Here is a 19,315-nt window from a genome sequence, read left to right on the forward strand (position 1 = left end):
ATTTGATTGTTCTAATCTCAAAGGTTGCTGTTGCAGGCCCCTCTAGGGACCAAGCCATTACTGTTGGGCCTTAATTACTGGACTGCTGTTTATAGAATTTTATGGGGACAAGGTCGGTGGTTTGCATAGAATTGTGCGTGAATAAAAAGGTTCCCCCTGCCTTTGTTCCCAGTTTTAATACTTGCTTGCTTTGGGAAAATTCCTTAACCTTTCTTAGTCTATATTCTCTGTAAAACAGGAAATATCAACTCCTTCAGTACTTCACAGGATTGTTTTGAGGATCAAACACATTATGCCTATCATCTGCTGACCTCCTTTCCTTACATGAGGCCCTCAGAAAAGTTTCAAGGTACTTGGTGTATCTGTATCCACCTAAATGCCATAGATCCCAAATCTCTACCCATGTCATTTTTGTTTTTAACTACTCAGGGGACAAAATTAGATTAATATAAAAGTACTCAATGAAATAGTACACTAAGAAGAGCTATAGAACATTCTCCTATAAATCTGGGGCATACTGTCTTATAAATACATGCATCATAGCTAGGAATAGCAGTCTGAAGTGCCATGAAGAGATGTGTCCAGGGTGAACAACTCGGGTCTTCAGCACTGCAGCCTTCATTGTGTTGTTGCTACCATTGCCCTCTTCTTTCTGGGTCCGTTTTCCTGGCCTCTCATGGCATGGAATCCACAGGGTAGGGCTCTGCTGGTCTTGGGGTCCCTGCTAGGTGTTATTCCATTGGGCATGTAGTTATGGAGCTTTGATGGAGTCCTCAGTTGAGTGATACTTCTCCAGAGAAGGAGGAGTAAGTTTTACTATTTCTCTTTTAGCTTACAATCCAGCTTAACTTTTAGTGTTTATCAGTGAGGCAGGTTTTTCTTATGCTCATTATCACTCTAGGAAAAACCCTTAGCTGCTCTCTTCTCCCCAAGGACAAGGGTGATCTGGCCATTCCAAGGTCTGAACTGTAGAAAGTTTTTACTTCAGAAGGCCCTTCCAGGGACCAGGCTTATTTAGAACACAGAACAACTGGCTAAGCAGCACATTTAATCAGAGCCTGGGTGGGGTGGGGAGTGCATTGTGCTCCATTATCCCAGAACTCTCTAGAACTTAGGGTTACAAATCCCTTACAACTCTCATTCAATCCCTCATGGAGATCCTGTGCCATCATATCCTATTGTAAGATGTTCAGGGAAGAAATCTGTAATAGAAACCTCACAAGAGCTGAATAGTCTCAGGCCCTATGGCTTTTTCCAACTATAATTCCCACCAAGATTTGTTGGTGTCCATTGTTGTTGCTGTTTGGCCTTTGTTGTCCAAGGGGACCAACGACATCGCAAGAGTGATGTGTTGACATGCATGTGGATTGGATTTAAGGGAGGCAGAGTTGTGCAAAGCTGTGGGTCTCATCTCTCCTCCAGAGTCACTGGGGTTCAGTGGCAAGACAAAAGTCCCCAGTGGAAATGAAAGTGGGGCCTGACGCGACTGTGAGGCCTAGCTTTCCACTCCTGTCCTTCCCTCTCACTCATCAAATTCTTGCCTTTATTTTGTCCACGTGGCTAGCATCCAACCTCCCAGGCTTTGAATTGTTTTACACATAAGTAAGTGGTAAGATGTTTTACGAATGTTATTACAGTTCTACCCACATAATTCTCATTGATTTATCAGCTTCACTTGGTGTGCTGTTTTGGTGCCAGTTCCTTCGGTACCTAGGTGTATGCCTTAGGTTACTTTACCTAAAAGTGATGTTCTCTCACATTTCAAATCCTTTTTCTTTGGTTTCCACAGGCCAACTAAAGTTAATTGAGAACGGAGACCATTATCTCCTCTACTTGTGCCCTCTTTCCTTAATGCTGCATTATTTGGCATGTGCTGAATCAGAAGAATGCTTGGAGTGGTTCAGGATATTCACTCTGGAGCCAGGGGATCTGGGTTCACATCCCACCTCTGACACTCCTTGTGTGACCTTGGGCAAGTTTTACAGGCCTCCATTTTCACTTCAGTAAAATGAGAGGGTTAAACTAGGTGATCTCTGAGGTTTGTTCTAGCTCTAGAACATGTTGCCTTGCAGAGGCATGATGTAGTGTAATGGGAAGCATGCTGGACTTGCAATCAGGAACCTTGGGTTCATAATGATAATAGCTAACATTTATATAGTGCTTACTATGTGCCAGACACTGTGCTAAGTTCTTTACAATTAGCTCACTCGATCCTCCCAACAACCCTGGGAGGTAGGTACTATTGTCCCCATTTTACATATGAAGAAACTGAGACAGGCAGAGGTTAAGTGACTTGTACAGAGTGACACAGCTGGTAAGCATCTGAGGTTATAGCTGAAGTCGGGTCTTCCTGACTCCAGGTCTGGCCCTTTAATCAATTCAATGCCTGGCTACCCCTACTTAAGAGATTTTAAGTTACCAAGGAAAAAAAATCACTTCACCTTTCTGACTTTCAATTTCTTCATCTGCAAAATGGAGATAATAATACTTATGCCAATGAACTCATGAGTATGTTCCAAGAACTTTTTTCATACGTTTTAAGTTTTGTATATATATATATATATATACATATATATATATATGTTATAAGTGTGCTAGTATTAACATAGAGGAGTAGCTGTAGGATTTCCTTCTTATCCTAAGTTCCTTTAGAACAAACTTGGTCTCACCTCAGCTTAAGGAATATGACCCTCCACTTTCTAGTCATCAGTTACAAGAAAGTGTTACTTAAAGAGTCCAAATAAAGGATTCAGTGAGGAAACTTATAACCAAAATTATCTGAAAAGTCAGTGGTTGATCCTGACCTGTGTAGAGAAGCTGGAATTTGGCAAAATTTTACACAAGGGAGAAAGGATCACTGAAAACTTGGACCTATAGAAAAAACAACGCAAAACTATGGTTCTTCTATAAGAGAAATGAGCTGAATGAGCAAAAGAGAATAATTGCTGACAAGGAATGAAATGACATTGTAGACCCAAAGATGTTATCAGGTGAGCTCACCCAATTAAAGGTTAGAGAAAGAGTTCAAGAGTGATAACTGGGGACTCTTTATTGAATGGGAGTCCTACTTGAGCTATTCATTCACATGGTAACAACACTAATATTCTGTCTTTCTAGTGTGTGTTTCAAGGATGTACAGAGAACCTTTTAAAATGTCAATACAGATGACAACTACCTAATTCTGGGAATTCCTTTGGGCACAAATGATATTGCTAGAAGAAATCAAAAAAGCATGGCTAAATATTGGTTTCTTGGGAAAGAAACTAAAGATTGTAGGAGCAGTAAGTGGTGTTTTGATTGAATTCCATCAAAGAAAAGGGATTCAGAAGAGAAAGACATTTTGGAAGTGAACAGGGGGAGACAATGCCTAATAAATTAACCATGGCTTAAAATATAGCAATGATAAGGCTCCTGGTCAGGGAAGGAATACACCTAAAAAGAATCGATAAAAGTATTTGTCTGGAGTTTTGCAAATCTCAACAAAGGGCTCTAAACTGAAAAGAAAAAAAGAGAAAATGCTCTGTCTAGCCAGTGTATACCTTAGCTACAAAGTAGAAAGAACCGTTGCATTCAAAAGTTCAGAAGGGACAACATCCAAAAAAAGGAGCCAGTTTGTAAACTTGTAAGCTCAGATAAAAACTCCATACACATATGGGTAACAAGATCAACTTGGGCTTCTGAAGCAAGGAGGCAAATCTGACCTTGTGTAGGTTTCTTTGAGACCTGGCAGTATGAGACCCATTCCTAGACTATGGCCTTAAAAGGGTATGACATTCAAAGGAAAGAGAATGGAAAAAAGTGAGGTGGAGTATCATGAGAGAAAAGTCCAAGTATCAGTGTAGGGAAATAAGGTGGATGATATTTAGGGGAAGAAATGAGTGGTTCTATAAATTATACTACAGACCAGTTGGATGGAAGGATGAAATAGAAAATTTCAGGAAGCAGCTCATAAACCTGGTGCAGATGTGAATTATGTTAAAAAAAAGTCTCTATTCTTTCATGATTTTTGTTGTTGTTAGGATTAGGGAGAAAAAAATTCAAGAGGTTCAGAAAAAAGATAGGTAGGGATTCAATGGACTAAGTAAAGTCAGACCACAAGAGAGATGGGATACCCTCAATAAGGAAATTCCAAAAACAAAACAATTTTTATAAGGAAATTGATTAAAGAGAATGATGTGAACATATAGGGATTCATTGATCAATTTGGATTTTGAAGATGGAAGCAAGTCAGTAATGGAATATATATATATAACTATGGCAAAGTTTTGTGAGAACAACTCAGAATGAGCTGAGGCTGGTCAGGAAAACTAAGATTTGTTTGTTGCTTTGTCTTTTTTTTTTTTTTTAATAAAACTACACCGGAGGGGAAAAAGAATAAAGAGTTACTGCTTGGAGTAAGGGGAATGATGATGACTAAGGATGGAGAAAAGTGAGACACATCTAATCTACTTGCTTCTGTTTATTTTACAAAGGAAAAATGGTCTTTGGTGTAAAAAAAAAAAAGGCAAAACAAAAATAGGCAATAGGGAACTGATATCCAGTATAAATACTGAGATAGTGGGAGCACCTTGCTGCCCTTGAGGAGTTCAAATCAAAGCCCTCTCAGGAGAACTTTCATCTCAGTGTAGGTGGAACTGAATTCTAGATGAAATTGGTGGGTGTAACTGATGGGCTGTTGTTAATGAATGAAGGAGAGCATTAGTGAACATCTTCAAAATGCAGCAGCGATCACAAAGACTCTTTCTGGTTTCATTAAGAACAGGCAGTATGCTGCCAGTAGCAATTGCATTGTCTCTGGAGTCAGAGGACCTGGTTTCAAACCTGCCTCTATTGTGTGCTGTTTGTGTCCTGGGTCCTCCCCAGCTATCTGTTCCCTCCTCCTTGGTAAAATAAGGGGGGGCAGGACTAGATGACCCCTCAGATCCCCATTCCGATCTCTCTCTATATATCTACATATAGATATATATGTATATATGTCTCAGGCAACGCCAGAATAACCTCATTTCCTATTTCCACAAGCTTACTAGACTGATCGACTAAAGGAATGCTGCAGATATTTCACATAGATTTTTAACAACTTAGTCGATTAATTCTTTCATATCCTTCTTTTGGGCAACATGGAGAGATGTGGACTAGAGACTATTACAGCTGGCTGAGTGAATGCTCCCTCCCAACCCCCCAACAATCATTAATGATGCAGAGTCAGTTTTGAAAGAAGATCTTAATGAAGTGCTCCAGGGATCTTTGCTTGATCAACAATTAAAAATTTTTGACATAATGACTTAGATGAAGGAATAGATGACACAGTTAATCTTATTTGCAGGGGGCACAAAGGGAAGAGAAATACCTAGTACTAGGTGACAGTCAAGATCCAAAAAGATCTTATCTCAGGGTAAAATGGGTTAAATCTTCCAAAAATAAAGTCTTAATACTTTAAAGTGTAAATACTTAATGTAATATCTTAATACTTATAAAAAAAATCAGCTTTATAAATGAAAGATGGTTGAGGCATGGCCAATCCGTCACTTTATCTGAAGAGCTGGAGGTTTTAGTGAATTGTGTAGCTGAGGATGCTAATGCAAGTCTTTGGCTGCGTTTTTTTTTTTTTTTTTAAGGTCTAGGGTCTAGGATTTAGAGGGTGCTGCATATAGAGTCTAAAGTCAGGAATACTCCTCTTCCTGAATTCAAATCTGGCCTCTGACACTTACTAGCTGTGTGATGCTGGCAAATCACTTAACCCTGTTTGCTTCATCTGTAAAGTGAGCTGGAGAAGTAAACAACATACCACTCTAGTATCTTTACTAAGAAAATCCCAAACAGTCATCGAGTCAGACATGACTGTAACAACTGAACAAAAAGTGTCCAGGATTAGAAAGATAACAGCATTGTTGTTCCCTGCCTTGGTTAGATCACATGTCAAGTACTGGATTTGTTTCTGAATATCACTTTAAAGCGTTTTTCCTTTTCATTAGTAGGAACTTGACAGAACATCAAGAAACAGACATTTCCTCACACAAACAAGAGAAAGAAAAGGGAATTGCATACTAAACTGTGAATCTCTACTACATAAAGATTTTTTTTCAAAAAAGTCAATTCCTAATTTATGAATTCCAATGCTGGACATTTTTTTTTTTTTGGTAAGAGACACTAATAAACTGGAGAACATCTAGAGGAGGTCAACTAGTATTGTGAGAGGTGTCCAGGTCATGACAAATTAAGAGGTATTAGGAATGCTTAGCTTGAAGGAGACTTAGGGAGGTATATGTATGTGTGATTTTCTTTACTGTCTGAAGGATTTATTTTGCTTGGTTCCAGAGGGCAGGGAAAGGGACACAAAGTTGCAAACAAGTCAACCTGTCCAAAAAGGCAGGAAGCTGCTGCGTATCTCTCTTCAAAGGTCTATCAGCAAAGGCAAGATGAAACCATCTCTGGGCTTCATTACAGAGGGGATGTTCACTTAGGTATGAGTTGAACTAAATGTCCTCTGATGAGATGCTGCAATTCTTACTCTTTGCTTCTTTTTTTGGTAGAAGTGCAGGACACACAGAGTCAAATACTACCTGAACAAATAAATGCAGGATGATTGCGAAAAAACGTCATTAGGTTTGGCAATGAAAAGAAAGGTACATTGGTGGCTTTGGAAAGGTCATTTTCACTAAAATGGTAGAGGGGGAAATCAAGGGGTTTTGGAGAGCTGGTGCTGCTAATCAAGTAACAGCATTAGGTAATTTTTTGAGGATAGCTTTTTTTTTTTTAAGATTGAGGCACACTGAAAGGAATCAATGGACAGAGGAAGATTAAATGTATCTGAAAAAAGGAACGATTACTGAACAGTCTCACTATACCAGTGCAATTTGTGATCTTATCCACCCCCCCAGTTTCAATTGTCACTAAACTATTCAGATGATTTCTGAATCTCTATACCCAGTCTTAACCCCTGTCCTGAGGTCATTACTAATTTCTAATTCTGTTGGATATCGCTACCTGGATGCCCTCTTAACATCTCAAACTCACTGAGTGAAAATCAGACTCATCATAAGAGAGTTAGAATTAGAAAGAGCCTTTAAAGATCATCTGGCCCAACCTCATTTTACTAAAGAAGAAACCAGTGACCAAATAAATTAAATTATTTGTTGAAGGTCATACATCTATTTAATGCCAGAGTTGGGAGCTTCCCTGACTTTTAGTCCTGCCTGTTGCAGTAAACCATGCTCTCCCTCCTTTACCTTCCTGTGACAAACCTGGATGAAAACTTCAATTAACTTACCTTTAACTCTGGATTCTCCTTTCTCCTAATTCTCACCAATTTCCATTAATTCTACTTCGAAATATTTCTCACCTGCATTCCATCCTTTCCCTTTCCACTGCAACTAGCATACTTCGGGTAAAATCACAGCTGCCTAGTCTCTCTCCTCTTCAGTTCATTTTACATACCATTGATGAATTAATCTCAAAGTACAGTTTTGGTAATATCTCTTTGTTTAAGGTTTCTAACTACCTACTAAATCAAATTCACACCTCAACCTAACATTTAGGATTCTTCTGAGTCTAACTTATGCCTTTCCAGGTTTCTCTCTTGCTACTAAACACATACTATGGAATACAGAATATCATTACTACATACTTCTAGTCCTTCCTATTCACCTCCCCTCCTCCCAGTTCCTTAAGGTACATTGGCAGGGGTGGGGAACCTGTGTTCTCAAGGCCACATGTGACCTTCTATGTCCTTGAGTACAGTGTTTTGATTGAGTACAAGTTTTACAGATCAGATCCTTTAAAATGAAGGGGATTTGTTCTGTGAAGTTTGGATTCAAAGGGCCACACTTGAGGACCTAAAGGGCCACATGTGGCCTTGAGGCCACAGGTTCCCCATCCCTAGCATATTCACTTAAGCCCTTTATCATTCAATAGAATAGAACTCTAATAAGAGTTCATTGCAAAGCCATCTCTTTCATGGAACTTCCCCTTTCTCCTCTCCCTCTTCTGATCCTCCACAGGACCTAGATTTATATACTTGTTTTATTTCCCCTACTAGAGCCTAAGTTTCTTCATAGTTGGGATTCCTAGCATTGCACAATTCTTGAAATCGAGCAGAGTGCCTTGTATTCTATTCTAGTTGAATGAATAAGCTATCAAGTACTAAATAAAGTACCTTCCATCTCACATCATGATGTCTTGTTGCTTCAACCGTTTACGGTATATATGGTGAAAACATTTATTTGGACTTCATTAGTTCAGAACTGTTAATCATTTGGACAGGGGCTAGTTTACACGGGAATCCTGGACAATGCTCATCAGGCTGAGGGTGAATATATTTACCATGCCTCTGCCCTTTGTCAACAATCTGGTGTCCTACCCTGATTATCAGACAAGACCACCGACCAGACATTTGCTTTGTCGCTGAGCCTTCCACACTGGTCCTCTCCCCAAGTGTCCCACATTTCTTTCTGGGGTTGAGATTTAAATTCAATATTGCCTTTGATATTATAAAGGCATGGGAATCTCTTGACAGATGAAGCTCCACTTGGAATCTTTGGTGACACAGTTGTAAGTTGCCCAAGCAAACCCCCCTATTCTAAGCACCGCTTCCTTCTTCCTCAGGTTTATTCCTAGGGCATTTCCATCCTAGTGCTCCTATTTGTTCTTTGGGTCCTCTGGAACCCCTCTTATTAGCAATTTGTCATCTTCATTAGATTCTAGTAATTACTTTGTCTTTATAGAACGTAAGCTCTCTGAAGAATAGTAATTTTGAACTGAATTTGTACTGTCTATAAAAAAATGTGGTAACTAAGCTAATTAGTAGTATGAACAAAACAGCAAATAGATTGTTTACCTATGTAAGAGCTTCCGTAAGCACCTGTTTTCATATAAAATTAAGTAGGGCCACTAGCCCTACTTAAGTTGAGATTTTCTACACTGACTAAAAATCATCAAGCAGGATAGCTATGAGACAATACTATTAATTTAGTTTTAGCTATTTAAAATGGCAGTTCTAAAAGAAATCCTATAACTTAAACAATTTATTAATATAATCTGGCCTTGTTCCAGGTGGTAGAATTTTTTCTTTCTATTACCTTTTCCTGCTTTTGTAGCATGGAAATGAAAGAGTTAACATTCCAGTCATACTTGGCCAAATAACACCGGACTTTTTAGTATAAATTTGCCAAAGTTTAAGAAAATTCCTCAATTTGGTAAACTGTTATTTGATGAGCATCATGCTCCTGTATATCCCAGGACTCAGAGATATGTGTCCATGGGTTAGTAAAGTGTCACTAAAAAATAAATGTACTTAAATTTTTTTTTTGCTTTTTGGAGGGCAACTGGGGTTAAGTGACTTGCCCAAGGTTACACGGCTAGTTTTTTTTTGTGTGTGTGTTAAGTGTCTGGGGCCATATTTGAACTCAGGTCCTCCTGACTCCAGGGCCGGTGCTCTATTCACTGCACCACCTAGCCACCCCCAAATGTACTTAACTTAATGATTATTTTTGCCTTTCTTTGTATTCCCAGTGCTCAACACAGTGCCTGGTATATAGTACCAACTTAATAAATGCTATTTGACTGACAAAGTCGTAATAGGTTAATTGAAATCATTTTATTAACAATGTTGCAACCTCATTTCCTCTGATAATCTGAGAAACCAGTATTCAGAACTCAAACTATTTTTGTCTTTCAGAGATGTATGCTTACAGGACAAGAAACATGCAAAGAGCAGCAGTAGGTAAGGACCAGGTAAACTACTTTTTAATGCTGGGGAGTCTGACACTGAAACTACTAACATTCTAGACTGATGAACTGAAAATTGGAGCACCACTAGATTAAGAAAAAGATGAAATCCACTAGTTATCATGTCTCACATGTTCCAGTGGAGCATATGTACAGCATAAAAGCAAATAAAGATACTGCTATAGGAACATTATTTCTTAAAATAGAATAACAAATGCTTAATACAGTAAAAATCCAAGATAGTTCTGTTTTATATCCAATTTACAAAGAAATAAAGTCTCGCTTTTTGATGTTCTCTCTCTTTTTTGTGACACACACTATATAGAGATCCAAAGATAATACACAGAAATGGTCAAACATTGAATGTTGGAAGTGATTACAATGAGGATTTTCCTTCCTCTCTGGACATGTCCTGCAGCTGGAGTTCCCTTTGGGGTGAATGGGATCTCCTCCACCTGTGGATGAGAGTAGCAGGGTGAAGAAGAGGAAAGGGTATGGCCCAAGAAATGACGCAAATACATACATGTGAACATATCCCACATATACTTGTTAGCAAATTTCAATGACAGCACAATTCCTAAAAGAATAAGCATTTCTGTTTTCTAGCTGAAATCACAATATTCTAATTCCAGTGACTTAAAGTAAGGTCACCTGGCAGGTGATTCAAATTTGTTGTGCCTTAGTTAAATAGCCAGTAGAACACTGAGTGGCAAATGAAAGAATTATAAAAAAAAAAAAAAAGAAAAAGCTTTTAACTGAATTCCTCACTAACATACATTTTAAAGTGCTTGCCCAGTTTTGCATGATGCAGAAACCAGACCAACTTTCTTAGATATAGATGGTTTTATTGACCAAATACAGTTAGTTTTCCTGAAAAAGCTGGAAAAATCCAAATATGGTGATGTATTAAATCGATCAGTTTCCTTAAATGGATATCACACCTCTCTTGTTAACCATGGTACAAAACACAACTTTAAAAAAATCATGAATGAAATTTCAATTTAAATAAATGCTGCTTGTAGGACAATTACTTTAATAAAATTATTCTTCTATAAGGAAAATGTTTGCCAATGAATGACCCATAATACAGAATCAACATTCAGCTGCAGTTGTATTTAGATGCAGGGGACTGGACTAGATTGACACTTTATTAAGCCAGTGATTTTTTTAAATACATTTATTAACCAACGTTAACACATTAAATGACTCTATATATTGCTAGTCAGAGCAGCTTACAAAATGCCAGAATGCATCATAGAACTGGACAGCCACAATGAAAAATTACAATGTGCATAGTGGCTAAGCTCAACACCGTAATATAGCTTTATGATTTGCAGAAAATTAATTTTTAATAATGATTCCTAAAACAATCAGTTGTAATTTTACCTAAAACTTATACAAAACCAGGCCACAATGTCTTTTTTTTTTGTTTGTTTTTTTTTTTTTTAAACACACAGTTTTCACGCTGTAGTAACTTGGAAATGTGCAACCGTGTCAACAGAGACGAAAAAGCCAAAGTAACACGAAATCTTACTTTCATGCAGCTATCAGTTAAATAGTACATACTCTGGAATGATTTTACACCAAAAATATTTCCACAATAACTTGCTTTCATAGGGGTGGATCGAAGTTTGGGAATTTGTAAAATAACTGAACTAGATTAATTTTCTTCGGCTATGATGGACCTCACCAGTGCCACAGCACAATGGCAACATGGATTAATTACACAGAAACGAGAAATAATGCAAGTCACTGTGTAATTTAGAATGTTGTTTTGAATGGGGCTGCTATGTAGTTTCTGCAAAATATTGTGCATTATTTGGCAGTCGCTGGTCAATTAACTTGTGTCACCACCATCTGCAACAACATTAGATCTGGATGTTTTTTTTTTTTTCACAGAAGGTTTAGTTAGATTTTATATTTAGAGTGACCCTGACGAAACCCAGAGAAAACTTTTTAAAAGGCTTTTCTCCTTATTTTTTCACTTCCATTGTGTGTAATTGCTTTTAATAAATATCAAAGATCTAAATAAATATTTACAAATTATTCCTCTAACTTCTCAAAAAATAGCTAGATGATGAAGGGAATTTGACTTGGTCTAAGATCAATCAGTCTTTGAAAAAACAAATTATGAGACATTTTGAAAGAAAAGAAATTTAAGTTTTACTGGATGTGATTTATATATCTATGTATAAAAAAACCTCAGTATTCAACTATCGATCCATTCCTATTGGTAATGCTTCTTAATCCAGACATTCCTCAAAATACAGACTTTTTACAAATCACGGCATCTTTAATACAAGAAAATTAACATGCATTATTCTTCATTCTGTGTACAGTGATGGAGCTCATTAACAGGCAATGACCCATTACTACAAACATAACGGCTTCTGTGACACTTAAGTGCTTTCTTTCCTTTGAGTATTAACTTACAATGGACTAGGTGACACCAGATAATAGGCAGTCAGATGATATTTGGGGAGGGAAGGGAAGCATTAAAGAAATTTGTATGCCTCATCTAAAATTTCATGTATGAATAAAGGTAGTTTTTGGCTTTTCCTTGTTTTGTTACAAGCACTCATGTTAGGACAAGAATGAAATGTGCAAACTTTAAAATTTAAATATTCATTTTCTCTAAGATCCAGCTCAGTAAAAGATTACCCCAGTTCCCTGCAATTTTAAACTACAAGATCAAAGCTAATAATTTGTTATAAAAGTTATATATTGAAAAGAAATAATGAAAAACACAATTGGGAAATATTTAAGAAAAAATATGCAGGACTAGCACCTGCTGTGTCAACCCTGTTCCCTAAATTCAATCATATACCCACTGGCATAACCAATAGATAATGCCTTTAAACAGTAAATTAAGCTGAACAAAACCAGCTCAACAAGGTTAAGAAATAAATGTTACATCAAGGTAGTATGTTTTATTTCTGAAACAGTTCTATATTTCTTACATTCAGATCTATTTTAAATGTTTCTTTGTTAAACTCACATGTATTCACCTGTTGTTTTTTTTTTAAAGATCTGTTGTTTAAAGGTTAAAATCTCTGTAAAACCTAAAAATGTTTTAAAATTTGCTGAAAATGCAACAAATCCTCAATTAAAATTCATTTAAAATAACCCTTAAAATACCCTCCACTGATGTTAATCTTACTTACTGACAAAATCTGGAGGAGCATGAACAGAAGATTTAAACTACTGTGCAAAATTTCTTCACGAAAAGTGTTTAAAGGCTGGTGCAAAATGGGAAGCAAATTCTAAACAATTTTGGCTTCTTGGAAACAAAAACCGCTTTGTCTGAGAATAGCAATCATCGGGGTGATTCTCTCTCACTCTCTCACTCTGGAGGAGGAGGAATATAGCTTTCATCTTTTTCGGCGACAGGTGCGTTTATGTTCAGCATGCCAGTGTTCCTGCTGACACTTGATCGAGCAATAGGATGTATTCCAACAGCAATGGTACATGGCTTCCTCTTCACAGTTGTAGCACTAGGGAGAACAAGTCGGGAGGCATGATTATTGCAGCCTGGAACATGGAGCCTGAGAAACTAAACCTCTTCCTTGCTCATTTTAGTTTGGTTTCTATGTTGAATATACCCATCTTCTGCATTTAATGAGACAGATTAACAAGTCAGTTTGAACTTTAGGTACAGGTAGATTCTGCAAGGGGCAGTGGGAAGATCACTGACCTAGTAGGAGCTGAACCTGAATTTGGTTTCTGCTCTCTACCTCTTACTACCCATGTGACCTTGGACAAATCACTTCCTTCCCCTGACCTTGGCTTCCTTATCTATAAAATGAAGAAAATGGAAATGCTGCCTGCTAAGGTTCCTTTCAGCTCTAGAGCCCTGAGCCAATGATCCTATCATCAATGCTTCCAAAATGATCTAGTCAAGGAAGGGATTAATGAACTTAAATCTTATGCTTCCTTTCTTTAAGCTATGAAGCAAAAGGAAGACTAGTGAAAATAATAGATCACTAAACACTTTTGACACTTTTAAAAACCTTCCCACAAGTTACACTAGCACCATCACTAATACTTGAACACTTGCTGTATCTGGACCAATTGCACAAAATCTGAAAGTTGGAAGAAGTCACCTAGTCTAATTTGCTCCTGAAACATGAATCCTTTCCACAATACCCTGTTTCATTTTGGGACAACTCTAATGACTGGGAAGTTCCTTCTTATTCTAAGTCAAACCCTGCCTTAATAACTCAAATCTGAGCACTTGATGGACTTACCTGCAAAATTTTGAAATAAAGATCTTTTTGTCAATGACCGCCATTTATCCTTGTATTAAGCTGATAATATTGCTTATCCATCCCCTATTACATCTTTGCATTTTCCTGAATACCACAGGCCAACAACCGATAATGACACAGGCAAAAATGTTAATTTTCTTTTTGTATGAACAATGATTTAAAAAAAAGGATCCTCAGGAAAACTCCCATAATTCATTACTTTGTACTCTATATTGCTTGTGGGAATAATGGTATGATCTCTCATTCTTATGCTGTTACATGAATAACAGCTACTCCTTGGTCTTACTTCTAGTTATTCTTTTTTTTTTTTTTGCTTTTTGGAGGGCAAATGGAGTTAAGTGACTTGCCCAGGGTCACACAGGTAGTTTTTGTGTTAAGTGTCTGAGGCTGGATCCGTAGTTATTCTTATTTTCCCAAATACCAGCGTAATCCTTCATCATCACTTCAATTCTTTTATTTCCCTGATGTAGAACAGATGTTGTCATCCTAACTTCCTTGTTGTCTAGTATTTAAGATTACCATCAGTATGGAAACCTGTACTGACCTTATCGCATATGTATTAACACAGCTCTTCCATTAGCCTCTTTTACATTTTACTTAATATTTTTCTATAGCTGAAATATCCTCCCCTTTCCTATCAAATCATGCCTCTCACATCCTTCCAAACTTGACTCATAAATGAAAAAAAATTACTCATTTTTAAGGAGTTCTTCCCTAATGAACTTATCACCTCTCTAAGCAATCCTTTTCTGATTGGATGCAGATAGAACCTATTTTCTGATACACTGCTTAATTCTTCATACATCTCCACCAAAAGGCAAGGACTAGATCTTTTATATTTCTCCTTTTCCAAAGCACTTCATTAGGCACAAAGTTAGTACTAATAATAAATCTTAGCTGAATAACTGGTACTTAAATTTGATGATTTTAAGGTGGATCAGCCCCATTAAAGTACAGGGTTTATTAGTGCATTCAAGTCAATACTTACAAAGTGATATGCTTGGACCAGATAGAATATCAATGTGTCTCTCAAAGTATCCAACTTGTCATCAATTGATGTAGAGCTGCAGTTTACTTATATGAATGGACATAGTTTACTAGATAATGATTTTCACCCAAGACACAAATAAGAGATAACTGTCTAGTTTTTACTATAGCCAAATCTAGAAAACCGAGTACTATATTTTTGGTAATATTCTGGCAAGTGAAAGGTCATTATACTGAAAAGAAGCAACACAGCCTTATGTAATGGGTCCTAGGTTGGAATCCCAATTCTCCACTTACTACCCAGGTGAGCTTCAGTTAGCCAGCATTCTTCTTTGGATCTTGGTTTTCTCTTTTGTAAAACTAGAGTTTTGACTATGGGATTTTTGTGAAATAAAGGCTGTTTAACCTTTTGGGTTTAAAAAATTTCCATTAAGCTTTGAAAAAAACCAAACTCGAATAATAAGATAAACGTAGTCCACAGAAAACACTGTTATGAAAAGAAAATGAACAAAGGAGCATATGACCAAACTTCCAAAAGAAAGGAGTTTTCAAGACTATGATCAGGTATCACCTCTTGTAATGATGAGAGGATATTAAATCAAAATTTGAATGGCATTTAAATTTCAGAAATGGAACTTTGCTTTCTCTGAGCCTTTATTTGCTTAGTAAAACAGGACCCTGTAAGACAATACTGATCACAGTTATAGGGTATTCAAAATCTGAAATGCAGTATCCCCCCAATTTTAAGAGTAAAGTAAGATAAGTGCTTCCTTATCTAAACTACAAAAGTTATATGTTACTACTGTCCTTGTTTTCCCTCAAATTCAGCTACAAGGGAATAACTTGTAATAGTGTTCTCAATAAGTATTTTCTAGAGATCCATATTTCTAGATTTCACAAACTTCTAGAATTCATTAGAAACATCAGCTGAAAAGCAAAATGAATGAGAAATATTTATGTAGATTATATATATGGCATGTTAGCCAGACCTCTAAACAGGTTCACATCTGCTGGGTCTGAGGGTTGGCGGTCAAAGTGGGTGGGGAAGGAAGTATATTACTTAGGAGGGCAAGACAGATACTTGGAGAATCCCTATAGTTTTTCTTCATTAAGCCTTGGTTACATTCTCTTCATGAATATGTAAACTGTGTGACACATTTAACTGAAATGCCAAAGTGTGACCTGGTGTATTTCTTTGCTCTTTATTTAAATGAAAGAGAATAGAAGAAGAGTTATTAAGAAATGCTAAAGCACACATGTAGAAATAAACCCAGTAGCAAATGACAGCTGCCCAAGCATAGAGAAAAATTTAAAGACTTTAAAAAGTGAGGTTTATTTAAAAAACAAATACTTTTACTGAGGTAAAACAACATTCTAATGAAGGTTTAAAAAAAACCTAAAATGTTTCTAGATGACAATAAATTCATTCAATTAAAAAATAAACTGTTATTGACTTTAAAAAGTATCATATTAAATAACTTAATCACTTCTGAACTCATTTTTTAAACCTGAAAAGGTTAGATTTTTTTTCATTTTGTCTGGACCAGTTCTTATTCATCAATGGGCCTGGTCCATTAGCAAACAGACTAGTTTTGGCTTATAAGCCTTAACAGAAACACTACCTCCAATGCGATTCACTTAGTACATACTGTTTTAATGAAGCAATTTGTATTTCTCCAATTTACTATGAGCCTGCTTATATATCCCAACTATTTACCCAAGTCAAAAGTCTGATGATTCAGTTCTTATTTCATAAGCACACCCTCCAATTGAGTGTTCCTTACAATATAGTAGTACTTGCTAATGACATGTGCCTTTTATGTAGATTAAATAATGAACCCATCCAAATTCTATCCTTCCATGTATACCAGAGCCTCATTAGTGTGACTCATTAGAACATGAATTCAGGCCAACCTAAGATCCCCCCAAACTGAACTTTCAGATGTTAAAACATCTATAAAGAAGTCAGCCAAAAAACACAGACTCCAAGCATGTCATTAGAGCAAGGTTCCAATATACTTCTTAAGTTCTTGGACCTGCTGATTATATTTGGCTACTCACAAGCTCAATTTTCCAAGTTTCATTTTGATTTTGGTTAGTATTTTATTTAAATAAAATTATTCTCTTAAAATTTTCCAGTGACCTTCCATTTATAAAATCTAAGACATCATATTCTACTGTCAACAGTTTCAACCTGAGAAAAGTCATTATTTCTCTTATAACTACACTTGGATTTTCTTGGGCTCTTTTCTCCTGATATCTTTTTGTGTCTCAGAGAGTATCCTTGAGAGAATATTTCATCTATTTTATCTTTCTTCTTAAAAGGTATCTCACTATACTTCAATGGGAGTACTTATTTCAAGAATTATGTCTAGGTACCTGACATGCATCTATTCAAGTTCTCTCCTTTGATATTTTTCTAGCATCTTTCCTGGATATCTTACTACCAGACAGTGAAGAACACCAGTCTTCTTTCTTTCTTTGTTTTCAAGCCTTCCTTTTCCCTGATTCTTCAGTTACTGTTGGGGATCTCCTTCTTCTGATTAGCCTGTTGAATGTCATCATTTAAGATTACTGGGTCCATTCTCTCTTACCCCCATCCCTGAAAGAAGTCAGAACTGTTATGACAGTACAGCTTCCAAGCATCCTGCCTGCTTCCTAGTCCTCATCTTGCTCTCTTTGCTCATCCCCCACCCCCTCAGTTTTTTCACTAACCTGTCTTCACAGCTGTGTCTCAGTAGGCTTCCTTTATCTGCCTGTCAAATCTTTCCTTTAAACTAATTTTCAATATTCACTTTTCATAAAGATTTTTATGAAATGTTTTAAAATATTCCCCTTAGATTATAGAAGCTTAAAGTGAGCAAGATGAATTAAAGAAAGTGGCAACAAAACTTCAAGAAATAAAGTAAACTTAAGGCAATAAAAATTTGGAAGTTGCAGGCAAACTGTTTCCTCACTCAATAAATAATTACTGAGAGTCTACTCTATATTCAACACAGTAAGGGATACAAGGGAAGCATATGATATCGTTATTGTCATCAAAGAACTTAGCATTTAGTTAGGGAGATAAGACTAATCAAGGTAAAACAAGGAGACACTAACAAACACAGAATGTAACTGGATACTAAGTAGTAGAGTGAGAGACTGTAAGAAGAGCAATTGTAAAATAATTAAACTGATTTTTAAACAAATGATTGACAAAAGGAAGTTTGCGGAAAAGATGAAACTGATCAATTCAGCACTGCAATTCCCAAAGTTCTGGTTAGCCAATATTAGACATGAAAGGTAGATTTTCAATAAAAAGAGGAAAAATACTATAATTAATATTTACCCACTGCTTCTTCTTAGTCTGGGAAATCAGTTGCTTGTGCTGTGTTGCTAGCTTCTTAATCTCTTCTACAAATTCTTCTTTACACTTTTCCTTTACCTGTTTACATTTCCTGTCCATCTCACTCTGCATATTGGCCACAGCTTTATTTACAGCTTGCCTTTTTTCTTCCTCCATTTCAGTACGCAGCTAATAGGAAAAAAAATCAAGCCCCAAAGACATCAGTTAACATCGACACTGGCTACACAACGCAGCAAACAGAATCCATACACTGTTACCCAAATGATGCCATCCTCTTGATTTCATAAACATGTAAGAAGAAATCAGGAGTAGAAACTTATTAGTAATTCTAGTACAAAAAGTCCTAAATGGGTGATATGCATAGCTGTAAATCTGTGGCCCAGAGGGTAGGTATAGACAAGTAGTTCAACCACCACAGGAAATGGTGTTCATCTACTAAGCAACATTTTCTGAAAACAAACTACACCAATCATAAGTCAAAGACAGGATTACCTTCTCCAGTGCTTCTCGTACAACCCTTTCAGTTTCTCGTTTGTGGTCAGATTTCATCCGGTCTTTGAAATCATTAAAGATTTTGGTGTATTTGTCATGGCACATGTTTTGACACACTCCATCATTAGTGGTCTGTGTGCTCCGATGCAGCATTCTTGGAGAAGAGGCACTTAACTTCTTGGTCTGAGTAGAGACCGAAACCTTTTCTATTGGCTGAGGCATTGTGGGAATTTCCTGGCTGGAACTTACAGCTTCAGTTTCAGGCTCTGGTTCCTGGAGGGCAAAAACAGTACTAGACATTATCTACAGTGACAACAAGGAAAAACATCTTAGACATAAGAATAAAGAAAGAACTATGTTGACATATAAGTTTAGTAATAGACATAAATAGCCATGTAACAAATAGCTGTTAAAGAATCAGTTACTCTAAAAGGGAACTTGAATGCTGAGTCTCTTAGAGATTAACTTTATAGGTTATATAATTTAAAATTGAATA

The 19,315-nt window shown here is 36.7% G+C and overlaps 1 protein-coding gene across 6 annotated transcripts in view; it reads right to left on the reverse strand.

Annotated features, from left to right (window-relative positions):
- Positions 1 to 9,570: 9,570 nt before the first annotated feature.
- ZMYND11 (zinc finger MYND-type containing 11) overlaps positions 9,571 to 19,315 on the reverse strand; it is a 175,763-nt gene continuing 166,018 nt past the window's right edge. For 5 of the 6 annotated variants that reach the window (XM_069086556.1, XM_069086555.1, XM_069086558.1 and 2 more), the window contains exons 13-15: positions 18,820 to 19,092; positions 18,310 to 18,495; positions 9,571 to 13,217 (exon numbers count right to left, since the gene is read on the reverse strand). In XM_069086556.1, the coding sequence (XP_068942657.1) occupies positions 13,095 to 13,217; positions 18,310 to 18,495; positions 18,820 to 19,092 (582 nt within the window). In that variant the 3' untranslated portion in view covers positions 9,571 to 13,094. The remainder of the gene's footprint in view (positions 13,218 to 18,309; positions 18,496 to 18,819; positions 19,093 to 19,315) is intronic. The other variant, XR_011168056.1, reaches the window with a different exon arrangement.

The sequence above is a fragment of the Petaurus breviceps genome, unplaced genomic scaffold (genome assembly GCF_028583685.1).
Source record: "Petaurus breviceps papuanus isolate PSGF00001 unplaced genomic scaffold, PetGlider_PUasm1.0 178, whole genome shotgun sequence".
NCBI classification, from domain to species: domain Eukaryota; kingdom Metazoa; phylum Chordata; class Mammalia; order Diprotodontia; family Petauridae; genus Petaurus; species Petaurus breviceps.